This window comes from Dermochelys coriacea, chromosome 6, assembly GCF_009764565.3.
Source record: "Dermochelys coriacea isolate rDerCor1 chromosome 6, rDerCor1.pri.v4, whole genome shotgun sequence".
Classification (NCBI taxonomy): Eukaryota; Metazoa; Chordata; order Testudines; family Dermochelyidae; genus Dermochelys; species Dermochelys coriacea.
The window spans coordinates 97486445-97513185 of record NC_050073.1 but is presented as its reverse complement, the minus strand read 5'-3'; the positions used below and the strand labels follow the sequence as shown (position 1 = coordinate 97513185).

The window sequence follows — 26741 nt, the reverse complement described above, 5'->3', positions numbered from 1 at the left end:
CATCCCAAATCTCCTGTACCAGCAGAGGCGCCCAAGAGGTGCTATCCTTGTAAGTCCACTGAGCACCTGAGGAATAAGTGTCCTTGGCTGAGTTGGAACAGGCAGCAAGTAACACATGAAGCTGCTGTTTCTCAGAGCACAGGGGTATCCCAATCTAATGCCTCTTTCCACACAGGATTTATAAAGGTTCCTTCTACACAACCAAACAGTGAGCATATGCATGCTGCTAAACTTAATGGCAAAGTATTCCAAGGATGAAGGGACACAGCTGCAGAAATTTCTGTGATCAGGAGGGACCTGATCCATGAGAAGGATTTGTTGCCAAGGAAAATGGCAAAATTAGGACTGGTGGGAGATTACAAAATTCTTGCACCTTTAGCTAAGGTACACATGGAAAATGGTGATTTGCAGGCTGAGCTGACTGTTGCATCCGATGAAGTGAGCTGTAGTTCACGAAAGCTTATGCTCTAATAAATTTGTTAGTCTCTAAGGTGCCACAAGTACTCCTTTTCTTCTTGTTGCAACAGTGGCACACAATTTTGCACCATTTCTACTGGGGAATTATTTCTTTGATGTGGCAGAATCTGTCCCAGGGTTAGTTAGCAGCAAGAAGGAATCTTGCACTGAAAGCTGCAGAGGGGAGGGTGAAGTTGCATGTTCTGCTGGGGAAATAAGAGAATGTCTCTTTAATTCCTCTGTAACAGTGGAAAATGCAGCTTTGAGGGAAGGGGCGGTTGAAAGCAGTTCCTGTAGCCCTGAGGCTAAAGGCAAGTCCCTGCGGGAGGGGCTGGATAAAGCCAGCTCCTGTCCTGTGATCATCTCCCTGAGGGAGGGGAATGTCCAGCCTTGTAACAAGGAGGCCATCCCAGCTGCTGATTGCCAGGAAGTTGCAAGTCAGCAGGGGACAGGTCTTGACTTGGGTTGCACAGAGACATGTACCAGGAAGATGGAAGTCGGGTTCCTGATGATTGCTGCAGTGGGAACGGACCCCAAGAACTCTGTAGCTGGACACAAGCCCACCCTGAGGGAAAGTGTGTGTGTGGGGGGGGAATTTTGCTTATGAAGGGTCTGTCATAGCTGGTAGCTGTGATCCCACAGCTGGACCAGTGTCACCTTCTCTTTTGGGGGACACAGGAGTGTCTGACCCAGAGGGGAGCCCAGAGAGGGAAGTCCAGACGGAAGATGAGGGGGGACCAGAGGATCTGCCCACCTTTCGTAGGGAGGCTTTTTCCTAGGAGGAGGAGGAAAAAATCTGTGTCTAAAATGCCAGACCCCTCTCCTGTTGATCAGGTTTAAAGGGAAGTATGGGGGTCAGATCTCCTGGAGGGAGAGTCCACCCAGCTGACCTGTTGGGATCAGAGAGTGAGTTAACTGGGGGAATCTTACTGATCCAAAACACTCCCATTAAAAAATGTTGTTATTCCTGTTACCCTGGTAAGAGATAAAACGGTCTCTTCAAGGCTGGAGGGAGAAACACTTTGCATTTGGGAAGCTTCACAAGGGAGTGGGGTCCAACCAAAAGAAATTCCAGAGGGAGGGGCCAAGGGCAGGCATGATTGCAGTGCACCCTTTCTCTGACAAAACCTCAAACAAAGCCCTCTTCAAAGAGGCAGAATAATCAGTATTAGAGCACCTACCATGGTACACAAAGGCATTGGGAAATGCAATAGACTCTAAACAAGCTAAATTGAGTGAACAAAGCCTGTCCACCATAGATTTGCTGTTAAACTTGTGTCTTTGGCTACTTCATCTATGGGTCAAAACAAAGGAATTAATACTAATGGTAAACGCTTAAAAGATGTGTGACATACCTGATTTGTGGAAAAAACTTTTGTACATGCTAGGGATGGTGACCAGACAGTCCCACAAGCATGTTGTTTTTCAGCATATACCTGTAAACAGGCTGGAAGCTTGGCACAGCAGCAAAAGCATAACAAGCCTGTGCTGCTGTGTGGCAGGGGAAACTGAGGCACACCACCTCACGGCATTAGTGGCTAAATGCCAAGACTCCTACACTTGAATCGATGTTGCTATCTGCATACTGTTAGCAATACTGCACCCCAGCATGTTTTCCGGCACCCAGAGACCAGGAACCCAGAACTTTGCGAGGACACCTATGAATAACATCATAGGGCTTAAAGGTACTGGGCGGGTGTGTGACTGAAGACAAAGAGGGATTTTACATGTACTGCCTCCGCCATGGAGTCACAGTGTCCAAGACTCTGGCAGTAAATTGAGGAGGAGGGTGTGCTGTTATTGACATAAACTGTGATCGTATAGATCATTGTTGCAACCAGCATCCTAGTGTTGCGCCAGCTCTTGTACAGAGGAGACCAAGTGGGGTGTCTATGGAAAGGTTGTAGTTTGCTGGTTATGATTATGCTGTCTGGATGTGTGTATCATTTTTGTATTTAAAGTTATCAGTATTGGCTATGTACTTGTTTGATTCTAAGTAGCCACAGTGAAGCATTCGGTCAGCTTCTTGAGAAAGGACTATTCTCAGTAAGTGCCCAATCCAAGAAACACTTAACTGACAATGGACTTTGGGAGATACCAGTCCGCATCTGAGCTTTCTTGGGAACGTTCAAACTAACATGTAAACAATGTCGTCGGCCTGCAAAACGTTGAATCATTCATAGACATGTGACTTGCCCAGGTGACTGCAAACTCCATCTTGTTGAGGGGATTTTACACAGGAGAACAAAGGGATTTCCACCCACAAGAGCGAGACTGTATAAGGCCCTGGAAACCCCTCCATTTTGTCTTCAGCTGGCTCAAAAGTAGCCTCTCCACCCCAAAGAGATGCCTGAAAGAAACTGGAACAAAAGACAGTAACTACGGGGGGTGAGTGATTGCTGCAGCCGGACTAGGAAGGAGTCTAGTCTGTCAAAGAAGCTTATTGGAACATCACTGAGGGTGAGATTTTCCTACTGTACTAGGCTTAGGCTTGCGTGGTTTTCTTTTATTTTGCTTGGTAATTTACTTTGTTCTGTCTGTTATTACTTGGAACCACTTAAATCCTACTTTTTATGCTTAATAAAATCACTTTTTGCTTATTAATTGACCCAGAGTAGGTAATTAATTCCTAGGGGAGCAAACAGCTGTGCATATCTCTCTATCAGTGTTATAGCAGGTCAACAATTTGAGTTTACCCTGTATAAACTTTATACAGAGTAAAACGGATTTATTTGGGGTTTGGACCCATTGGGAACTGGGTATCTGGGTGTTGGCGAGAGGAGCACCTCTTAAGCTGTTTTCAGTTAAGCCTGCAGCTTTTGTGGGACGTGGTTCAGACCTGGGTCTGTGTTTGCAGCAGGCTAGCATGTCTGGCTCAACAAGACAGGGTACTGAAGTCCCAAGCTGCCGGGGAAAACGGGCTCAGAGCTAGTCTCAGCACATCTTTCCCAAGGTGGTCTCTGTCACAACCAGCATAATGGGAGACAGGTCCCAGAAGCGTTTCCCTCAGTTTTCAGTGTAGCTATGGGATGTATCTGTGCCCCGGGGCCTGTGCAAGTTGCTACTGCTCCCCTGCTTTTGACACTGCTAAAACAAGATACTTGCAGTCTGAGTTGAATAATATATCCAGAGGATTTGGGCATGCTCCTGACCACCTGCTCCAACTATAGTTCAGGTAGAAAGGGAAGGGAACGACGATGGAAGGATTGTTACTGAAACTCATAACCTCTTCATCCAGGAGTTGGAATCCATTGTTACGGATTGGGGACCCCCTCCATGGAACATGTGGAATAGGTTCACTTGTAGGTTTACGAAAACAATAGCCTTGAAAAAGATTAACCACTTAATTAAGCAGGTTTGGGATAGATTATGGCAGAGGTCTTTGGGGCGTTTATGGTTGCAGGTTATAGGTCATACTATTGATGACTCAAATTTAGGGGCACAGTTGGCATGATTGCTGTATAATTTAAGATCAGCTCAAGCAGAAGCATTTGATGTCAAGCTCCTCCTGGAGGAGGAGCTAGCAGATCATGAGCTAGCAGATCACCTCCTTTCGAGGTGGAATCTGTGAGAGCATAATGTGTGTAATATACTAGCAAGAGGAAAGCAAGCAAGTATTGAAATGGAATGAATGATGCTTCCCCAGAATGTAAGGAATATCTTGCAGTTCAACCCTGATCCCAATAATTTGGCCAGTTTCTTAGCCAGAACCGAGTGCTGGTTGGGGTTAAATAAATCAGCAGTGTCAGTAGCTGAAGTGAATTTTTCCAAGTGGAATCTGGCCCCAAGGGCAAGGGATTCTGGGTGAGGGACGAGGAGATCAGGAACATGGAAGACTATGGGTGCGATTTTGGCAGCAGGAAAAAGAGAAGGAGCATGGAGGATGAAGTAAAAAGATGGAACGCTCTGCAGGGGTGTCCACATGCTGAGAAAGCTCATCCAGTGAACTTCCAATAGGGTTTCCAGACTCCTGCACCTCAGCTGTTCTTCATACCTCCCCTTTCAAAGGATGGCTGGGGCACCCCATGGTAAAAACTACTATATCGGAATTGGAAAAGAACATGTTACTAAATAGCCATGGAACAAAAGATTAGGGACAGTACTGTACAGGCAGCGGAAATACATTGGTGGGCTGTACCAGAGGAGGTGAGCTTGCACCCCCTGGGTTGTACTTGGAGCCTGATATTAATGGTAGTTCAAATGATTACAACTACTGTTGTCCTGAGAATGTGTTGCTGGGTAATAAACTTCAAAAAGCACAAAAAAAAACCAAAAATGTAATGGAAATGCAACAAAAGTTTAAAAATATTGAAAAAATATTTTAAAAAACTGAAAGGTAGAATGTCGGTCTGGCTTGACATGAGTAATTAAACATGCCTCAGTAGCAGTAGCCTCATTTCTTGGAAGACAGGATTAGGGAAGTAAATAAATGAGCAGGCTGAAAACAGTTTATGTAACTAAATTAGGAAAATGGCTCAGTCAGCTGTGAGACAGAATGTCTGAACTAGCTAAGGTAAGGGGAGGGAACACCTAGGGAACCATTTGCAAAGAACAAGATAACAATGGACAAGATGTGCTGAAAATGTAAAGGTGAGGTACAGAGTAGGTTGAATGTGGCCAGTGCGTAGACAGAGCATGCTGTAAAAGAATTGGTTCCTACCAAATATTTGGTAATCCTAAAATTTGTAATGCAATATATAGTAAATGCAATGAGATGTGTAAATGTATATAAAGGGAGAGGGTTTCTGTGTAACTTTGGGTCTGTGATGTACCCTGCATCCATACTCTGTGTTTGGGTCTGATCAACTCAGCATAGCTTTGCTGCATGCCAGATAAAGATACCTGAGTGATGAAAAGAAAAGGAGTACTTGTGGCACCTTAGAGACTAACAAATTTGAGTATAAGCTTCCGTGAGCTACAGCTCACTTCATCGGATGCTCAAATAAATTTGTTAGTCTCTAAGGTGCCACAAGTACTCCTTTTCTTTTTGCGAATACAGACTAACACGGCTGCTACTCTGAAACCTGAGTGATGAAGTCTCCAGTTGAACTGAGTTCCTGGGAAGCTGAATGAAAAGAGATTTTGGAGGGAATCTCAACTGTTACGAGTTTGCCAGAATTTCCTTTTTATTTCAGAAGCACATTGCTTTAAGAAATGCAATTTCACATTGTACATTCATTTTCAACACTTGAAACATTTGTTTAAACAGAAGCATATATAATTTGGCAATTATAGGGAGTTATAAAGTTACTCTGAAATCTAGCTGTATGCTTATTCAGATATACTTGAGCTGAAATTAAAATAAAATATCTTTTGAGCATCATTAAAAAGAGATTTAAAATGATGTAAATTGGAGAAAAGGAATGAATTAGATGCAAAGGTCTGGTATTGACTGCTGTGCATAGATTTAAACACATTTTATCTCATTTCATAAAAAAGGAGTACTTGTGGCACCTTAGAGACTAACAAATTTATTTGAGCATAAGCTTTCGTGAGCTATAGCTCACTTCATCGGATGCATACGATGAAGTGAGCTGTAGCTCACGAAAGTTTATGCTCAAATAAATTTGTTAGTCTCTAAGGTGCCGCAAGTACTCCTTTTCTTTTTATGGATACAGATTAACATGGCTTTTACTCTGAAACCTATCTCATTTCAGAGGTTGATTTATTACTTTGGAGCTTTTAATGGTCACTGTAAAATGTCAAGTCTGCTTGTATGTTCCCGGTTAGCATTGGGAGCCTATACAGCTTTGTATAATTTCTGTGACTTTGAATGTTTACATACATGCAGTGAAATTACAGCAAGTGGTATTTCTAATAATAACTCTTCTCAGCATTTTTTTTACTCAGATACCAGAAGCTTTGGGTTATGTTCGTCAGGCTCTTCAACTTCAAGGAGATGATGCCAACTCTTTGCATCTCCTTGCACTCTTGCTGTCAGCCCAGAAACACTATCATGATGCTTTGAATATAATTGACATGGCCTTGAGTGAATATCCGGAAAACTTTATGTGAGTATTTTCAGTGTGTCTATTTCCATATACCCTATTTCCCAACTCCTGAATTGTTGTATAGTAGTAGGTTCCCATCTCACTGATGGTATGAGAGGTTATTTCTGAAGATTGCAATCTTTTTTATTTTAGCTTTATTTTTTCTCCAATGCATTGTAATTATTTTCTAATACCAAGCTGTTTCTTAGCATTTTAGGCTTTTCTAAATGTTGGGAAAAGGTTTCAAACAACTGCCTTTTTTTGTATTATTCCATATACTGGTTGTTTTCAAAATTTCCCGCTTATCATGTTTTACAAAATTCTCCTGGGTTGTATATTTTTGTGTAGCAAAAGAATAAGGAAAAATCTTTTATTTTTAATTAGGGCAAGATTATGGTTTTAAGTCACTGATCACATTATGCGGACAGATCCCTTGGTGGAAAACATAGTTGGACAAATCAGGGGAGTCACTGGATGAATTCTTATTGGGCTAGAATTCCTGAAGAGTCTTTGGGAGAAGGGAGAAAGGAAGCGAGTGCAGACATTGGAGTGGGAAATCTGCCAGCCTCTGAAAAAGAATGAATGTGAAATTACTCTCCCTGTGCTGGTACAGCTGTGGCCCTCTTTGCTCCCTTTTTGGGTGGATAACCTGCTCTGCAGCATACCCCATTAGGTTATGGCTGGCCCCTGCAAGGAGTTCAAGGGATGATGGAGACCCCTTATTCTCTCTCTTCTCCCTTGGGCAGCCACAATTCGGCCCATAATTTAAATATGGTATTGAATTCTCCATATTATTACATTATTTTTAACAGGGATTTATCACCCAAGCCTCAATTATATGATCAGATCTTATACTACATATTTGACTTGTAAAACATCATGTAAAAATATGCGATAATTTTTTTATTTTACAAAAGTGCTTTGGCTATAAGATGACTCTATTTTCCCTTTCGGCAACTGCTGATAGATGACACAACCTCATTCCCTTTCCCCAACGACCTGAGAGAAGAGATCCCTTTATATCACCTCAAAAGTTGCTAATTTTCAGTATGTTAAAACATTCCTCGATTCATTCTATGTTTTTTAGTATTTAATTTGTTTCTTTGTACATTTCAGTTGTACTTTTTCTCTGGAGATGCAGGCCAGGATAACCAGTACCTTGTTCTGAATCTTAGTAAATTAAATAGTATGGGGCTTCTGAGTCTCCTCATCGCTGCATATCAGAGACTTCCCTATCAAAGTATCATTTAAAACTTTTTTGCGTGTGTGATAAATGAAGTGTGTGGGGGGGGAGTAGCTCCCTTTGATGGACACCCAATCAGCCAGTTAACTGTAAAATCCCTCTTCGTAGCTGTTTTCTGCTTGCTTTACCTGTAAAGGGTTAGAAGTCCCCCAGGTAAAGAAAAGGAAAACCTGACCAAAAGAGCCAATGGGAAGATAGAACTTTTTAAAATTGGGAAAGAAACTTTCTGTTGTTCTCTCTGGGTTGAAGGGACATGAAGGCCATTATCTTTGAAAACTCGTGGCGAACGGGGGAAGTCCCGGATGACTGGAAAAAGGCTAATGTAGTGCCCATCTTTAAAAAAGGGAAGAAGGAGGATCCTGGGAACTACAGGCCGGTCAGCCTCACCTCAGTCCCTGGAAAAATCATGGAGCAGGTCCTCAAAGAATCAATCCTGAAGCACTTAGAGGAGAGGAAAGTGATCAGGAACAGTCAGCATGGATTCACCAAGGGAAGGTCATGCCTGACTAATCTAATCACCTTTTATGATGAGATTACTGGTTCTGTGGATGAAGGGAAAGCAGTGGATGTATTGTTTCTTGACTTTAGCAAAGCTTTTGACACGGTCTCCCACAGCATTCTTGTCAGCAAGTTAAGGAAGTATGGGCTGGATGAATGCACTATAAGGTGGGTAGAAAGCTGGCTAGATTGTCGGGCTCAACGGGTAGTGATCAATGGCTCCATGTCTAGTTGGCAGCCGGTGTCAAGTGGAGTGCCCCAGGGGTCGGTCCTGGGGCCCGTTTTGTTCAATATCTTCATAAATGATCTGGAGGATGGTGTGGATTGCACTCTCAGCAAATTTGCGGATGATACTAAACTGGGAGGAGTGGTAGATACGCTGGAGGGGAGGGATAGGATACAGAAGGACCTAGACAAATTGGAGGATTGGGCCAAAAGAAATCTAATGAGGTTCAATAAGGATAAGTGCAGGGTCCTGCACTTAGGATGGAAGAATCCAATGCACCGCTACAGACTAGGGACCGAATGGCTCGGCAGCAGTTCTGCGGAAAAGGACCTAGGGGTGACAGTGGACGAGAAGCTGGATATGAGTCAGCAGTGTGCCCTTGTTGCCAAGAAGGCCAATGGCATTTTGGGATGTATAAGTAGGGGCATAGCGAGCAGATCGAGGGACGTGATCGTTCCCCTCTATTCGACACTGGTGAGGCCTCATCTGGAGTACTGTGTCCAGTTTTGGGCCCCACACTACAGGAAGGATGTGGATAAATTGGAAAGAGTACAACGAAGGGCAACGAAAATGATTAGGGGTCTAGAGCACATGACTTATGAGGAGAGGCTGAGGGAGCTGGGATTGTTTAGTCTGCAGAAGAGAAGAATGAGGGGGGATTTGATAGCTGCTTTCAACTACCTGAAAGGGGGTTTCAAAGAGGATGGCTCTAGACTGTTCTCAATGGTAGCAGATGACAGAACGAGGAGTAATGGTCTCAAGTTGCAATGGGGGAGGTTTAGATTGGATATTAGGAAAAACTTTTTCACTAAGAGGGTGGTGAAACACTGGAATGCGTTACCTAGGGAGGTGGTAGAATCTCCTTCCTTAGAGGTTTTTAAGGTCAGGCTTGACAAAGCCCTGGCTGGGATGATTTAACTGGGACTTGGTCCTGCTTTGAGCAGGGGGTTGGACTAGATGACCTTCTGGGGTCCCTTCCAACCCTGATATTCTATGATTCTATGATTCTATGAAGCAGCAATGCTGTAAGCAGCTTTTAGCCAGGTATGATTATAGATTATCAATTCATACCTCAAAAATACTTAGCTGAAGTCTCAGATATGTAAATAAAATTAGGGAATGTCTAAAAAGACGCAGTTAGATTTATTTCTGTTTATTTTTTAAGGCTTGTGGACTCCTCTGTGCTAACCCCAGATGCTTTGTTTATTTGTCACCTTTAAGCTAATCCAAAATAAAGCAAGAAAGCTATTTTGGGTGCTTAATTTTTGGAATTGATCTTTTAAAATCTAGCAAAAGCCTAAGTTCCAGATGTATTTTCTTCCTTTTTGTTTTTAATGAAATTTACCTTTTTTAAGAACAGGATTGTATTTTTGGTATCCTAAGAGGTTTGTGCATGTTGTTTGATTAGCTGGTAGCAACAGCTAATTTCCTTTATTTTCTTTCTCAGCTCTTCTCTGGAGGGGTAGGTGAAAGGGATTGAGGGTACCCCACAGGTAGGAATTCCCAAGTGCTCCTTCCTGGGCCCAAGGGGGTTTTGGGTGGTGGCAGCGTTTACCAAGCCAAGGTCAGAGAAAAGCTGTAACCTTGGGAGTTTAATACAAGCCTAGAGTGGCAATTATTAATTTTTAAAGTTCTTGCGGGCCCCCACCTTCTGTACTCAAAGTGACAGAATGGGGTTTCAGCCTTGACAGCATGGATAGAGAAGTTGCTTTACAGCTTGTTAAAGATAATCCTCTTTGTGGAAAAATTAATTTAGAAAACAAATACACAGTATATGTGAATTATGCCATTTATTATTTAATTTACCGTAGTGCATAACTGAATATCACTACATGCTACACCTTCCTGCCATTCTTACGGGGCTTTTGTTTTGTTTTTGTTTTTTCCAGTCAAGTGGCTTAAATTTCAAGTTTGCATGTGATACCTTCATAAAACTCCAGGGGGCAGAGGGAAAGCTGTAAACTATTAATAGAAGCCGTGCTGATAAATGGTCCTCCTCTCTCTTGTGGCTGAGAGCTGCATTTTGCCTAACTGCTGATTGATGGGTGAATGCTGCCTGCTGATTTTCAACATTTTAATCCTTTAAAATTTGGTACATTTCTAAGATTGATTCTCATTCTGGCACCACTCATGTCAAAAGTATGCTATTGGTATATCCCCCCAAATCTGCATCTTGGGCTTACGTGGCTTATTGCTCTAATAGGTAGCCAAGAAAAACTGCTGAACAAACATAGCCATTCATATACACTTTTTGCAGTGTGACCTTCCCCCTCCCCCCCGCCCTTTGTTAAGAAATAGAGAGTTTGCTTCACGCCCAAGAACCATCCTGAGCAAAAAGAAGTCATTGGAGAGAGTGAATACCACATACTCTTGTTGCCTGCAAGTCACAGCATCTTCTCCACTTGGCGAGTTGACATCTCATTCTTTGCAACATAGGGAGGAAAAAATAAGATGAAGAAGGAATAAACCCACCCGACTGAACAAGTACATGTTGCTTAGATCATTTATCCAGAACGAATTTAAAAGCTGTATGCTTGGCATACCAACATTGCTGCAAGGTATTTTGCTGAAGACAGTCATATTCTGTGGTGAAGAAATGTAACACCTTCCACATCTAGAATTACCTAAAATTTTGAATCTATTACCACACCACAGCATACCCTAAAGAAAAAGCTTCTACTCCACCCTTGTTCTTCACAAGTGTCAGAATTCAAATATACACAAAGGGAATATAACCTCATCTCATCCCAGCACTCTTAGGCTTTGTCTACAGTGGCAAGGGAAAGAGAAATTTTTTGTCATTTAGAGGTTAAAAAAACACCCTCCTGAAAGACAAAAGTTTTGTCGACACAAGCGCTGGTGTGAACAGCGCTTTGTCGGCAGGAGTGCTCTCCTGCTGACAACGCTAATGCCACTCGTTGGGGGTGGAAGTTTTTTGTTAGCAGGAGAACTCTTTCCTACTGACAAACAGCGGCTACGCTGCATGCCTTTTAGCAGCACAGCTGTAGCGACACAGCCATGTCACTGAAAGCTGCGTAGTGTAAACATAGCCTTAGATTGCTTACTCTTCAAACTCAATTAGCCTACAAACGCAAAGATACAGACTAGAAAATCTCCTCTTGTTGTTATTTCTGCAGAGGCTAATTGTAGGACTTGTCTGCCAAATTATGTCCACAGAGAGTTTTTGAGTAGTAGTTGCCTGTTTGGTGTAGAATAAATACAGGTTTGTTTAACAGGTTTTTTACACATTTTATGTTTGGGTGCATGTTCAAGAAGATTACCTGTGGTGACTTTTATGATGTGTCAGGAGTTTCAAAATGAAATGAATTACCTTAAGCACATTTTAAACACACCTGTATTCCCTTTTTCTCCTCCCCTCTCACCTCACTCCCATGGACATTTACTTAAAGCTGTTTCTGTGATCAGTACTGCTTTTTCGTGAGACCTATATTGATGATGCAAGATTCGTGAAAATACTGAGGGGAAAGAACATAGAAAACTACTTGTGCAAATCTTTGTCAAGGCTACTGTTATGTTCCCCAGGCAATTTTCCAATGGCTGTTCTGGCAGGCCTTACACATACAGGATCCCACACTAAATAATTTTTTTGACGCTGCAAAAAACTTTTCACCCGAATTTGAGCTCTGCTTGTGACTAAAATATCAAAGTAAATCTGCTAGTATTGATAAGGAGAGAGAGAGCTAGACATATTAGGTGCTAGGATGTTGATGATGAGTGTGGTATAATGACTAAGTAGACAAGACGTTTGTCCCCCTCTGCAAGGAGCATAGAGTAAATAAGTTATGAAAATGTTGCTTTGATATTTGATTGCAAATAACTGTTTTATCCTTCAATTGGCCATGTTCCATCCATTTGCTTAGGACACAGAGTTTTGAACATTTTTATTTTGAACTTCATATTGTTTTTTTCTCATAAGAAACTGTTTCCCCTCTGCCTATCAGTTGCTAAGAATTCTAGTTAATACTGTGAAAAGGAGTAGATTTTGTTCAAATCAGGTTCGCTATCTTGTGCAAAGCATGTATCTGTTTAATACAGTTATATATAAAATCACAGTATTTTAATCACAAAGAGAGAGAGATTAGCTGACAGTCCTTTACTTAAAATCTCAATTTTTACAATTCCCAAACTTCCTGTCTTTTATTGTCGTTTTATGAGGTACATGTTTCTATATGGTCTCTGCTATTGATAGTATAAAATCTTTAAATACTTTTTTATTTAATCTACCTCATGCTTAGCCATCAAATTATCACTTAGTAGGATGGATTCATGTTTTATTATTAAATATTTATGTAGTCGCTTTTTCACTTTAGTTTTTTATAACTTATGATATTACGTTACCAAATCAATAGGTCTAGTATGTTACCTGAGATCATCATGATTTAATGAAAAGCCACTTAAAACAATAAGCAATAAACAATAACTGCTAATACCCTGCAAATTAGTGATGACTCCAAGAGATGACAGCTGACAGGCTTTTTAAAGTAGCAGACATAAGGAACAGAAGAAGGGATATTTGAGGAATGCAAGAATCTTATTTTAATGTTAAGCTGTAAGCTCAAAAAAGGAAAGACATATGGTAACAGGTCTGAAAGCAACTGAAGACTAAGCTCACTGTTTAAACATTTACATTTGTTGAAGTATGATGGAAAACCTTTTTGTTCCAAGAATATTTCCTACAATTTTAAGCAAATGTATTATCTTAATTGAAAACTCTAAAATTCTTCCTAGCCCATGGGAACTTCTTCTGAGCTACACTATTTCAGGAGTCAGCAGTGGAATATGGAGCCTTTTATTTTTCCCAGGCCAATAATGGCTGCAAATCATATTCATTTGATGGCTGTCCATTATCCTAAGTGAAATGAGGAGTTGTTTGAGTGCTTGTTCATGTCAATTCTATTCAGGTGTGTGTGCATGCATGTGCACAGTAGCCGGAAGATTTTTCCCCAAGCAGCTGTGGGGTCGGCGTGGGTGCCTCCTGGAGTTGCGCCTTCGTGGCCCAATAAAGAGCCCTGCCAACCCGCCACCTCCTCAGTTCTTTTTTACCGCCAGTGACGGTAGCTGGATCTTCCTCTTCCTCTTGCTTCGGCAAGCAGCTTAACAGTATTTTCGGTTTTCACTGTAGAAAGGTAGTTCTAGTTGTTTAGTATAGCATAGTTAGTTCACTTATAAGTTTCAGTTACAGGAGGTTCCCTCCCCCATTTTTCTCCCCCCCCCCATTTGTCACCAGGGCAGGCTGCGATCCCCAGGCTTCAAGACTTGCCGGAACTGAGCGAAGTACATGCCTAAAAGTGACCCCCACTCCTCCTGTTTACAGTGTCTGGGTGACGGTCACCAAAAAGACCGCTTCAAGATCTGTCAGGAATTCCAACCAAGAAAACTTAAAGAGAGGGAGCAGCAGCTTAAAATCCTCCTCATGGAGACAGCTCTCCGACCTCAGTCAGACCCAGGCACCAGGGTTCCTGCTCCTAATATGTCTTTTTTGGTGCGGAGTGCTCTGGTGCCATCTTTGAGAGATCTGGCTTCAAAAAAAGACTGCCAAGGAGGCTCGACACCATCATGGAGCCTCTCGGGGGCACTCCAGCCTTCGGCACCAGTCCCAATTGCCAGCGCTGAAGAAGAGGAGGTGGAAAGAGGCCGATCTCCCTCGGCAAGGTCCAGGGACCAGCCATCAGTGGCACTTCAGTCTGGCTGAGTCTCAGGGTGGGGCTCTGTCAACTCCTGCCCAAGTGAGGCCGTTGAGTCCGGGCCCATCGCACTCACTGATCCCCTCAGAGCACCTGCTGCTCCCATCCACTCCAGAGGCTTTTGAGGTGGTGCAGGACTTCCTGAGACTCAGGGCCCTTCCCCCAAGAATAGGGACGCTAAAAAATGAGACCTATTCAGGCGAAGAGTGTACTTAACGGGGGGACAACAACTCCAAATATCTAACCAGCAGGCCATCGTCAGCAGGTACTACTATAATACCTGCTCAGCGATGGCTTAATTACGGAGTTGCTCCCCTCAGACTCCTGTGCCGAATTTTCAGCTTTGGTCGAGAAGGGGAGACTGATCTCCAGAGGGGCTCTGCAGGCAGCACTTGATGGGGCAGACAGGGTTATATCCAGAGGAGTAGCCATGAGAAGGGGCTCATGGCTCCAGGTTTCTGGTCTCCCCTCTGAGGTCCAGCAGACCATACAAGACCTGCCTTTTGGTCTTCAGCACCCAAACTGGCCTTTTGAAGGCACAGTCGAGGATGGTGTACCACACCAAAGACTGGATCCACCCCCCCCTTACGTTCTCCTCCGACTATCATCTTTCTACCGTGCATGGTCCCTTATCACCTCGGACCTCTGGGTGCTTCACACTGTAGAGAGGGGATACTCCATCTAATTCTGTGTACTCCTGCCCTTCCACCCCCCTTTCCCATCCCTCTTCAGGGACCCTTTTCATGAGCAACTCCTTCTCCAGGAGGTGCAGTCACTCCTATCTCTAGGGGCAGTGAAGGTGGTTTCTCAGGAGTATAGGGGCAAGGGCTTTTATTCCCAATATTTCGTAATACCGAAAGCCAAAGGTGGTCTCAGGCCCATCCTGGACCTGCGAGAACTCAACAAGTTTGTGAAGAAACTCAAGTTCTGCATGGTCTTGTTGGCCTCCATCATACCCTCACTGAATCCAGCAGACTGGTATGTCGCCCTCGACTTGAAGGACACTTACTTTCATATTAAAATCACCCAGCCCCACAGGAAGTACCTCAGGTTTGTAGTGAACAATACCCACTACCAATTTACCGTCCTTCCATTTGGCCAGTCAGCAGCACCTCACGTCTTCACGAAGTGCATGGCAGTCATTGCTGTGTTCCTGCACAGGCACCAGGTACAGGTGTTTCCGTAACTTGACAACTGACTGATCAAGGGCCACTCCAGGACCCAAGTGGAAGCTCAAGTCAAATGCATCAGGGCCACCTTCAACAACCTGGGTCACCTTCTAACCGAAGCAAGATTGGCTCTGTCCCCCATTCGGAGGATAGAGTTTATAGGGGCAGTACTGGACTCGACCCAAGCCAGAGCATACCTGTTGGAAGTGAGGTTCCAGACCCTGGCTGGTATCATTTGAGGTTTCAGACAGTTTCCCACCACCACAGCAACAAACTGCCTGAAGCTTCTGGGACACATGGTTGCCTGTACCTACGTGGTGCATCATGCCAGACTCAGGCTCCGACCAGTCCAGTTATGATTCGCATCAGTGTATTGACCAGCCCAGGATAGCTTGGACAGGATGATGACCCTGCCTTGCCTGTCCTAGACTCTCTCCTGTGGTGGCTCGACCCTCAGGAGGTGTGCTCTGGGAGTCTCCTTCGCCAGTCCACAGCCGTCTCTTTCGCTAATGACAGACGGATCAGACTTGGGCTGGGGAGCACATCTAGGAGACTGCAGGACTCAGGGTCTCTGGTCTCAGGCGGATCTGGCTCTCCACATCAACGTCAAAGAGCTGAGAGCAGTGCATCTGGCGGGACAATGTGTATCAGTTATGACAGCCATGTCATATGACCATGGCAATGTTCTGTATCAACAAAAAGGGGGTGCAAGCTCCTCTCCCCTGTGCCAGGAAGCCCTCATGCTATGGGACTTCTGTGTAGAACATTCAATACACCTACAAGCAGCATACCTCCCTGGGGTACAGAATGAGCTGGCAGACCACCTCAGCAGGTCCTTCCACAGCCATGAGTGGTCCCTTCACCTGGATGTAACAAATTCAATCTTCCAGAGGTGGGGATTTCCCCAGATAGACCTTTTCGCCATGCGACGCAACAGGAAGTGCCAGCAGTTCTGCTCCTTCCAAAACAACAGCCCGGGCACCAGCATGGACGCATTCCTCCTCCCACGGGGAGGTTGTCTGCTACACGCCTTTCCATCCATACCACTCGTTCACAAGGTACTCCTCAAGATCTGGAGGGAACGAGCTCAGGTCATCTTGATAGCTCCAGCCGGGCCCCGCCAGCACTGGTACACATCACTCCTAGACATGTCCATGGAATCCCCAGTCTCCCTGCCACTCTTCCCAGACCTTCTGACACACGATCATGGTCACCTCCAACATCCGAACCTTGAATCGCTGCACCTCATGGCGTGGAAGCTTCATGGTTGAACCCAGTGGAGCTTTCCTATTCAGATCAGGTTAGACAAGTCCTCCTTGGCATCAGGAAACCCTCTACGAGAGCTACCTACTTTGCCAAGTGGAAGAGATTTTCAATCTAATTGGCACAGCGCCATTCGTTCCCGACGCTAGCCTCAGTGCCGCTTATTCTGGACTACCTCCTCCACTGAAGCAGCAAGGGCTTTCAGCGTCATCAATGAGGGTTCACTTGGCTGCTATCTCAGCCTTCCACCCAGGCGCGGAGGGCCCCTCTGTCTTTGCTAACCCAATAGTCAGCCGGTTTCTAAAAGATCTCGACAGGCTATAACCTCATGTCTGACAGCCTGTTGCAGCTTGGGACCTCAACTTGGTCTTTTCTAGACTCATGGGACCCCCCTTTGAACCCTTGGCATCGTGCTCCATACTCTACCTCTTTTACAAGGTCATGTTCCTGGTAGTGATAACCTTGGCCAGGAGGGTGTCTGAACTTAAGGTCCTAACATCAGAGCCCCCTTACACCGTGTTCTATAAGGACAAGGTTCAGCTCAGACCTCATCCTGCTTTCCTACCAAAGGTTGTATTGCAGTTTCACATCAACCAGGACCTTTCTCCCAGTATTTTTCCCTAAGCCGCATTCCAGCAACAGGGAGCAGAGACTTCACTCATTGGATGTCCGTAGGGTGCTAACCTTCTACATTGAGAGAATGAAGCCATTCAGAAAATCAGTCCAGTTATTCGTGGCAGTGGCGAACAGAATGAAAGGACTGCCTGTGTCATCACCACGCATTTTGTCATGGATCATGTCCTGCATTCGTGAGTGCTACAACCTGGCGGGGGTTCCTGCACATCTAATCACTGTGCACTCTACCAGGGCGCAGGCTTCATTAACAGTGTTCCTGGCTCAGGTTCCCACTCAGGAAATCTGCAGAGCAGCGATGTGGTCCTCCATTCATACTTTCACCACGCACTATGCGGTTACCCAGCAGGCCAGAGACGATGCGGCCTTTGGACAAGCAGTGCTCCAATCAGTGGACAACTCCAACCCCGCCTCCCGAACTTGGGCTTGTGAGTCACCTGATTGGAATTGACATGAACAAGCATTCGAAGAAAAAACAGTTACTCACCTTCTCTTAACTGTTGTTCTTCAAGATGTGTTGTTCATGTCCATTCCAATCCCCACCCTCTTTCCCCTCTGTCGGAGTAGCCGGCAAGAAGGAACTGAGAGGGTGGTGGGTCGGCAGGGCCCTTTATTGGGCACCATGAAGGCACAACTCCAGGGGGCGCCCAGGCCAACCCTCCGGATGCTGCTAGGGGAAAAATCTTCCAGCTACTGTGCATGTGTGCGCACACAAACCTGGTTGGAATGGACATGAACAACACATCTCGAAAAACAACATTTGCGAGAAGGTGAGTAACTTTTTTCATGGTCTCAGGTGGCCACATAATTTTTTAAAAAATAATCACTGTTGGCACACGTCTTAGCAGTTGGAGAGCAGTTGGTTGACTTACTCCTATAAATAAAACTTAAGTTTTGCCTGTAGGCATGGTCACTCCATGTCTCAGAGCTTTGGCATGTTGATGGAACTGCTACCACTGTTACTACTGTTGTGCTAGGTACTTGTTCTCTGATTAAACAGAGGACTCTGGGAGTGGGGAGGTAAGGACAGAACCAGACGGCTTTTGGTAGAAATTACTGATATGCCAGCCTCAGAGAAATCGTATCCCTGAAAACATGTGGACACGTGCATGTATAAGTTAACTTTTTTGACACTGGGATTTAACCAAATACATTTAGTTTGATTTCATACATAAAGCTATGATTTAGTCACGAGTAGGATGTAAATATCATACAAAAAGTTAACCGGTTAAACAATTAAAATGATATCATTTAACCAGTTAACCAATGTCGCTCTGGCCGCGGCTGGGATCGGCCAGCTGGTGCAGGGTGGCCAGGGCTGGGTTCCCTCCGGCTGGCGCGGGGTGACCAGCGCTGGGGCTATTTCGGCCAGCCCAGGGCTGGGGTTGCTCCGGCCGGCTGGCAGGCGGGGAGGGCCACTATAGCCCACTGTTGCGGTGCTGGGGCTGTTCCAGCATGGCTGGAGCTGCAGTCCCTCCAGCAGCCGGGGCTGGAATCGAAAGCCTAATTCCTATCAGTTAACCATTTAACATTTTACATCCTTAGTCGCGAGGGTCGTAGAAGTCACGGAATCCATGACTTCCAGAGACCTCCTTGACTTCAGCCCGCGGTGGTGTAGGGAAGTGGGGGCTCTGAGTGGTGCAGGCACCCTGTTTATACGGTATTCATGATCCATTCAGTCTTAATGGCTTGCAGTCATTGGTCTTGAGACTGTGAAGGATGGTGCTGAAACTGTCTGCTGCCCTTTGATATTCCATTACTCCATCTCAGATGCCCAGTACATAAATTATATGTTGGGGTCCAGATCAACATTCATCACAGTTATATTCAGTTCATGTTTTGAAGTTTTTCTTCACAACCATGATGGCTAGAGATTTACTTTATAATCACTATTTAAAAAAAAAAATTCCTGAGATTTTGGAGACCAAGGTGGAAACCCCCATCCCTCCCAGTAAGTACAAAGTCACCTACCCAGTGCAACATGACCCAACTCAAGATTTGGTTTGTAGACTGTTTATTTTTTTTTCATAAACTCAAATATTATAAGGCACCCAACTCACATCAGTGCTGTTTAAATAATTATAAAATCTCCAAGTGATGCTTAAAAATAATAATGCTATAGCGCTGTTAGGATTACATTTTTAAAATTTGAACTTTGCCATTTAACATACTTCATTTTTAAAGGATATCTGTTAAATTGTACTGTCACTTCCAAACAAATCTGAATAAGAACAGTTTATTTACTGTTTATTTACAGTTTATTATAAACACAATTTATTGTGTGAGGGAATGCACACTAAAAATATGATGGAATGTGTGTTTCTCTAATACAGTAAATGTTCTTAGAACAGCTACACATTCTTGAGGGATATTTTTTATTCTTTTTAGAAAGGGATCCTCTCCAGACCTCTGTGGGCCCAAAGAATCCCTTTTTGTTTCTTCCAAGCTGGTGCCATCCTGAAGGCTACCCCAATGATGTTCTTCTTTCTAATTGAAGAGTGATGGATTGAGATTCTTTTCTAAGCCCATATATATGATACTGTTAACTGAACTGTAAGATTCTCTAAAGAATAATTCAGGACACTCCCAGCCTTTGAGTAACAGACTTGCCATGGAAATAAATCCCAGACCCTTACATATTTGTAGAGAGCTCTTATGCACTAACTACACAGCCGGCAAATCACTCTATAAAATAGGCTTTAAAAGAAACATATTCTGAGTAAATGAAATATTTGTGGTCTATTTATCTGTTTTTAAATTTAGTCTAGATACCGTTTCCAAGCATTCTACAGAATCTCAGCATTCACAAAGCAGTTGTTTTGTGCATCAGTATAATTTTTCTTATTCAATACCGTTAATGAATACACTTTCCTACAACCATATGACAGTTGGAGAGAATTATTGCCTTACTTTTCTTCTTTCCTAATCTTTTCCAGTTTGACACTATCATGTATTCATCAGAAAAATGCTTTACAAAGCATATTAAAGGTTAGCTAGATTAGAAATACAAATTGTTGCATTATTCAAAGAGAATATCTGGAATCCTGTAATGGTCTCATTTTTCAATTGTGTAGAATGTAATACAATAAAAGTCAAAAAAAGAAAAGGAGTACTTGTGGCACCTTAGAGACTAACAAATTTATTAGAGCATAAGCTTTCGTGAGCTACAGCTCACTTCATCGGATGCATTTGGTGGAAAAAACAGAGGAGAGATTTATATACACACACACAGAGAACATGAAACAATGGGTTTATCATACACACTGTAAGGAGAGTGATCACTTAAGATAAGCCATCACCAGCAGCAGGGGGGGGGAAGGAGGAAAACCTTTCATGGTGACAAGCAGGTAGGCTAATTCCAGCAGTTAACAAGAATATCAGAGGAACAGTGGGGGGTGGGGTGGGGGGAGAAATACCATGGGGAAATAGTTTTACTTTGTGTAATGACTCATCCATTCCCAGTCTCTATTCAAGCCTAAATTAATTGTATCCAGTTTGCAAATTAATTCCAATTCAGCAGTCTCTCGTTGGAGTCTGTTTTTGAAGCTTTTTTGTTGAAGTATAGCCACTCTTAGGTCTGTGATCGAGTGACCAGAGAGATTGAAGTGTTCTCCAACTGGTTTTTGAATGTTAAAATAATAAAAGTCAGTTACTTTTGGATACAGAATTAGTTTTTTCATTACACAGTGCATACAGGTACCTTTTCTTGAAATAGCTTTTAAATGCTAGTTTCTTAGAATGTGTATTGTTCTTTGTCACTTGCCAATAATGGTTGGCTTAACCCTGTGGCAACACAATGTGGCACTTATGTTCTTTATGCCCTGAATATGGTAAGTACCATACAGAATAAAAATCAAGAAGTTATGAAACTGGAGGGCTCCGGGTACCATAGTGACATGTGATAAATACGAAGTGGATAGATAGGATGGAAGAAGAATGTGAGCACATTAGATTGTTGCATTTGAAGAAAGACAAACAGCAGCTTAGTGACTTGAGCACTGTTTGTCAAATTCAGTCCTGATTTATGCTGGCTTTATGGTGGAAAGTTTGCTGTGCAGAGGCTATGATAGCTGGAGCTTCCCCACTGGTAGCTCAAATGGTGGATGGATCTGGCAGGCCGAGGAGGAGGAGGCATGATTAGGGCTGCCATATTGCTATGTATTGAATCCTTCTCTGCTGCAGCCTCTCTACCCAGTACAGCCAGTAGGTGTGTAAGTCCTGCAGTAAACTGATTTCCCCCCTTCCTTTTTCTTTTGCCTACTTCCTATTGAGCTGTCATGCTTCATGAATATTCAGATATTTCTGTGTTGTTCCAGTCATTTTATTTGGAGGCAGCTGAGTTCTATCCTTATAGATAGAAAGCTTTTCTCAATATCTAACTGAAATCTCTCTTGCTGAAAACCATGCTGATTATTTCTTGTCCTTCCCTCTGTTGACATGGAGAACAATTGATCATTGTCCTCTTTACAAAAACTTCTTATGTATTTGTGCCCAGAATGACATTTGCTTTTTTTGCAACAGCATCCAGTATTGCCAACCCTTACAATTTTTTTTTTTTGTAAGTGATGGGATTTCAGAGGGTACTAGAGCTCAGCACAACTCTGCTCCCTCCTTCCCTTCACCCTTCCTGTGAGAAAGATGTACAGCACAGTGCCTCTGTTTGTCCCCCCCATCCCCTTGCAGCTCCTGGCCTGGGAAGCGGCATGGTGAGGTTAAGAGTCCCTGGAGCAGCCCCCACTAGCCTGGGAAGTGGGAGATGGGACGCTATTGCAGCCTCACAGGTCTGGTTGAGAGGGGTACAGAACTGTAGTAAAATCAGAGGTGAGGCTGGGGCAGGGAAGGGGTTGAACTGGTGGATTGGGGGACTGATGTAGGCACAATGGGGCAGGATTAAATGCTGGGCAGGGGCAGGCAGATGTGGGGGTGAGAGCTCCTGCAGCAGGGCCCAAAATCGCCTTACCCAGTAAATGTGAAAAAATAGGCAATGCTAATTCTCTCCCTCCCCCCTCCCACACACTGTGCATGGGCAGGAGGAGTTCAAATATCAAGAGACAGACTAAAAACACAACATAATATTTTTTTTAAAAAAGCACTCATGATTTTTGGGCCAATCTCATGACTCTTGGGGTCTGACCTGATAATTTTTAATCTCTGGCTCATGATTTTTAATCTCTTGAGATTGGCAATACTGAGCATCACACTGTTAACTCCTACTCAATTTGTGATGCACCATACCCCCACCCCCCGATCTTTTTCTGTAGTACTGCTACTTAGCCAGTTATTTGCCATTTTGTATTTGTGCATTTGATTTTTTGCTTCATAAGTATAGGACTTGACACTTGTCTTCCTTGAATTTATTTAATTGATTTCAGAGCAGTTCTCCAATTTATGAATCACTCTGCCATGTTGATTTGCAAAGGTGGGAAGGAGTGTCCCTGTGAGATTTACATCCAGGATTCACCCTCGTTGAACCCTGAATATCCTGTCCATAATTATAAGCAGTGCAACATAATTAGGTCCTGGACTTTCCCCAATTCAGGAAAATCCTGTGGAATTTTGTCTTCACAAAATTGAGAATAATCATTGAACTACCTACAGATTCCAGACTGAGTGAGATTTCTCTGGTCAAAATGCCACCGACTATCCCAAATTGTTACATTTTTGGTTTTTGTATTTTTGGTACCAACTTTGCAAATGAACCTCTTAGCCCCACCTTTGCATCATATTTTCAAAACAAAAGATTCTCTTCATCCAGACAGCTCTCTCGTTGTTCTAACCTAATGTCTGAGCTTTGGCATATTCATTTTATTGGCTGGAGGTGTCAAACTAAATCCAGCTGGCTGTCTGCCTTTAAAGAAACTGTTCGTATATTTTATTTCCTTTTTGATTTAATCTATATCAAATATAAATTAACAGATTACCATCCATGATGCTATGTCTCTGCTTTTCAATACATTTCAATACATTTTTGTGCACTAATCATGTAATAGGGAAAAAATTGCACAAAGCAGTAAAAAGCAGCACAAGATGAGACAAGAGGAAATACATGGATAACATCACCAAAGAAGCTGATGCTGAAAGAGATGTTAGTAAAATACGTTATCAAAACTCAGCGGGGTTCTAAGTGCCAAGTTTAGACCAGCCAAGAGCCTGTTAAGAACAAACAAGGAAAGACCTGAACAACAGAAATAGAACAAAGAGCATGATAGGTAGAGTACTGTCAAGAGATAATAAGTGTTGCCAACACTCATGATTTTGTCATTAGTCTCATGATAATTGTTTTCCTGAAAGCCCCAGATTCTGGAGTCAAGTGGATATGTGATTATTTCAGCCTTCATTCTTAAAGAAAAAGTAAGTTTCTAGCTCTCGTGATTGTGGAGAAAGTTTCAAAATGTGACCCCAGTGCACCCTAAAGGCTCAAAATGCAGAAGGCAAATAAAAGAACACCAAATCTATTATTTTTACATAATCTGTTATTTTTACATGACGCCAAATCTCATTATTTTTGGTGAGCCTGACTTGCGATTTTTGAACGTTTGGGGTTGGCAATACTGCTAAATGGACTGATCCCACAAGAAGCCTTTGACAGAGAAGTTGAACACCCAAAGAAAGTGTTGTAACATTTCACATTACAAACAAAGAAGTGAGGCTCAATAAAAAAAGTTAAAACTTGGAAAACTACAAGTGAAAACCAAGTCACCAAGGAAGCTTGTGAAGCTGGGATGTGTTAAGAATGAAGCTAAAGAGTCTGCCTTGACTGGGGAGTGGGAGGAACACTACACTAATGCTGACTGAAAGAACCCCTCTGTTGAACTGTACTTAGAGAGGGAATATTTATGGCACTTAACACAGAGGATATGCACAAGAGAGGCCCAGCTTAGGCAGTACAGATAGTGGAGCATTGTTCGTGCCCCATGTAGGAAGGATTCAGATTTAATATATTAAATCCTCTTAGATTTGAGTGCCCTGCTTGTGTCACTAGTCGTTTTTTCCTAGTGCTCTTCAGTACTTGAATTTTTTTGTAGCAGCTTGTGCTCTTATTTTGTTCAATAACATTCCTGATCAACTTCTTGGAATATGACACATTTACTCTCTGATTTGTACACACTGCAATATTTTTGGACCCAGTGAATTTGTGATCAAGAACTTCTGAAACCTAAGATTTTCTGTTGTAACCATTGAAACCAAAATCAAATACAATCCACCCACTAGGACTTGATTTTTGTTTTGGTGCGGTTTCTCAGGTTTGTTTCTCATTCATAGCATTATCGTAATTCTGAACATTTTTCCAGTATGACTTCACTTTGCAGTAGTTTCAGGCTATTAAATCTCTTTTGTTCCATTGTATTTGGCTCTTTTCTAATCAGTAGATACTTTTTTCTTTTTTGTACTGTAGTTTACAGCATCTTAGCCATTCATCTGCTAAAGTATGTTATCTGTGGCATCTATTGTAGTTTTTCTGCTAATCTAAATTGGGCAGGAGCTTGGAGCAAAAGAAGTTTTGGAATAATTTTCTATTAACAAATACTGCTTGCTTGCTTATTTCACTTACATTGGTTTAGCTGGCCATCCCAGTAAGAAGTTACAAGGGAGTTTCATTGTTTCTTCATGACTTGAAGTGACTTTTGCACCCTCCTTTTAATTTATTATTGCTTTTAAAAGGGTGCTGAATATTTCATTTTTTCTGTTTCTTTACAATTTAGTCCAAGATACTTTTTCAAATTTCATGGACATTTTACCATCTTTTGTGTGCTATATTCTAAGATCAGGTTTTCTTTGCCATTTGCTTCCATTGTCATTACTTCTTGCCTAGATATTACTGCTACTCTTTCTTTTCAAGTCTGCACACTGAATCCTCCATTGTTCTCTGCATATGACTTCCTTTAATTCAGCCCACACCTTTTCAATACCATATCCTGAGTCAAGTGTTTGAAAGCTGTTATTTAATGTTAATTATAAGTTCTTTGTCAGCTCGATGTGTTGCATATGACTTCTCTTAAGCTGTGTGCTCTGAACATGTTTTTTCTATACTGTTTAAGCCATACAAAATCTAGATATCCACCAGTATTGTCCTATCTTGATTCTAGAGAGATTTTTCCTGTCTGATGCTATAGAGAGATAGCAAACGATGTTGTTGTTTTTAATGCACATATTAAAACTATGAAAGCAGACAGATAACATATAGTCCAAGCAAAAGTTCTTAGTATTTGAATCTTCCATCAATATGTTAAAGTACGTTCACTTTTATTAGTATGTGTGTTTGATTCATAACTGATAATGTTACTGAAATTTGACAGTGAGACAGAGAGATGGTCATGCATTAATTATATAATTGTTCTCCAAATACTGTTCTGAATACTTTGAACTTCTATCCGAGGATCTCAAAGCACTTTACTGAACTTATCCTTCTAATGCCCCTGAAAGCTATTAAAGAAGTACCCATTTTATATATCACAGAATTGAGTCAGTCACTGCAAGTATAACTGATGGGAGGCCATGTTCTAACATAACATCTGAAAAATGCAGTTGAAAGGACATCTTGGCATTTTGTGCAAAGGAGCAGTTAAAGATAGTCATCTTAATTCTTTTCTGTTGTAATTTAATTATGATAGTAACATCATCAAGTGCTGATCATTGTTAAAAGTAATTATGTATGGCACTGTGCAATTTTCCTCTTTGCCAGAGTGATTCACAGTTAAGCTTTTAAAATTCTTTCACTTATTGTCTACCAGGGTAAGGTACTTACCTACTACCCTGCTCGTCCCCTCCCCCCCCCCCGCACACACACAAAAGTAGTAGTCACAGTCCCAACTAAGAAATGCTGCTGTCTCCTCAAACACAATGTGCTTTTTTCACTCTCCTTTGGGTTTCACTTTAACATCATTATATCTAGTTCTGTTCTGACTAATGTAATGTCCTACTTAAATCTCTGTAAGTGAATGTGCCTGTTTGGGTGTTCATACCCCACACAATAAAAGGCCATGGTTTTCATCAGGATAGCGTATTGAAACACAAAGTAATATGAAAATGTTCAATTCTGAGTACACTGAGCCTCATTGTAATTTCCCTATGAAAAATATCAAGTTTACAGTGTTACTGAAGCCATGTTGGTCCCAGGATATTCGACAGACAAGGTGGGTAAGGAAATATCTTTTATTAAACCCAGAAGACCTCTTTGTAGCTTGAGAACTTCTCTCTTTCACCAACTGAAGTTGGTCCAATAAAAGATATTACCTCACTCACCTTGTGACTAGCAAATTTACAGTATATCACTAACGTTATTGGTTCCCAAGATCGGTTTGACAATCGTGGTGTATCATAGAAATTGTATTCTGTGGTCAGATATTTCAGGCTTGTGTTTGCAGTCATAAAAAAGAACACCAAGCTTCCATCAAGAATAAAAAACAATTCATGAAGTCAAACGTACTGTGGCATATAAGATAAATATTTTGTACACCACAGTTCCCCATGATTGATATACATGGATTCTATGTTAAATGTAGTCAATGTCATCTTGGATCTACATGCTGATTTTGACACTGAATGGAGCCCGTATTG

At 42.5% G+C, this 26741-nt stretch overlaps 1 protein-coding gene across 8 annotated transcripts in view; it reads left to right on the top strand.

The window, feature by feature from the left end:
• Positions 1 to 26741, top strand: part of TTC7B (tetratricopeptide repeat domain 7B) — a 343610-nt gene that overhangs the window by 196400 nt on the left and 120469 nt on the right. For all 8 annotated transcript variants that reach the window (XM_038406917.2, XM_038406919.2, XM_043517821.1 and 5 more), the window contains one exon: positions 6307 to 6467. In XM_038406917.2, the coding sequence (XP_038262845.1) occupies positions 6307 to 6467 (161 nt within the window). The remainder of the gene's footprint in view (positions 1 to 6306; positions 6468 to 26741) is intronic.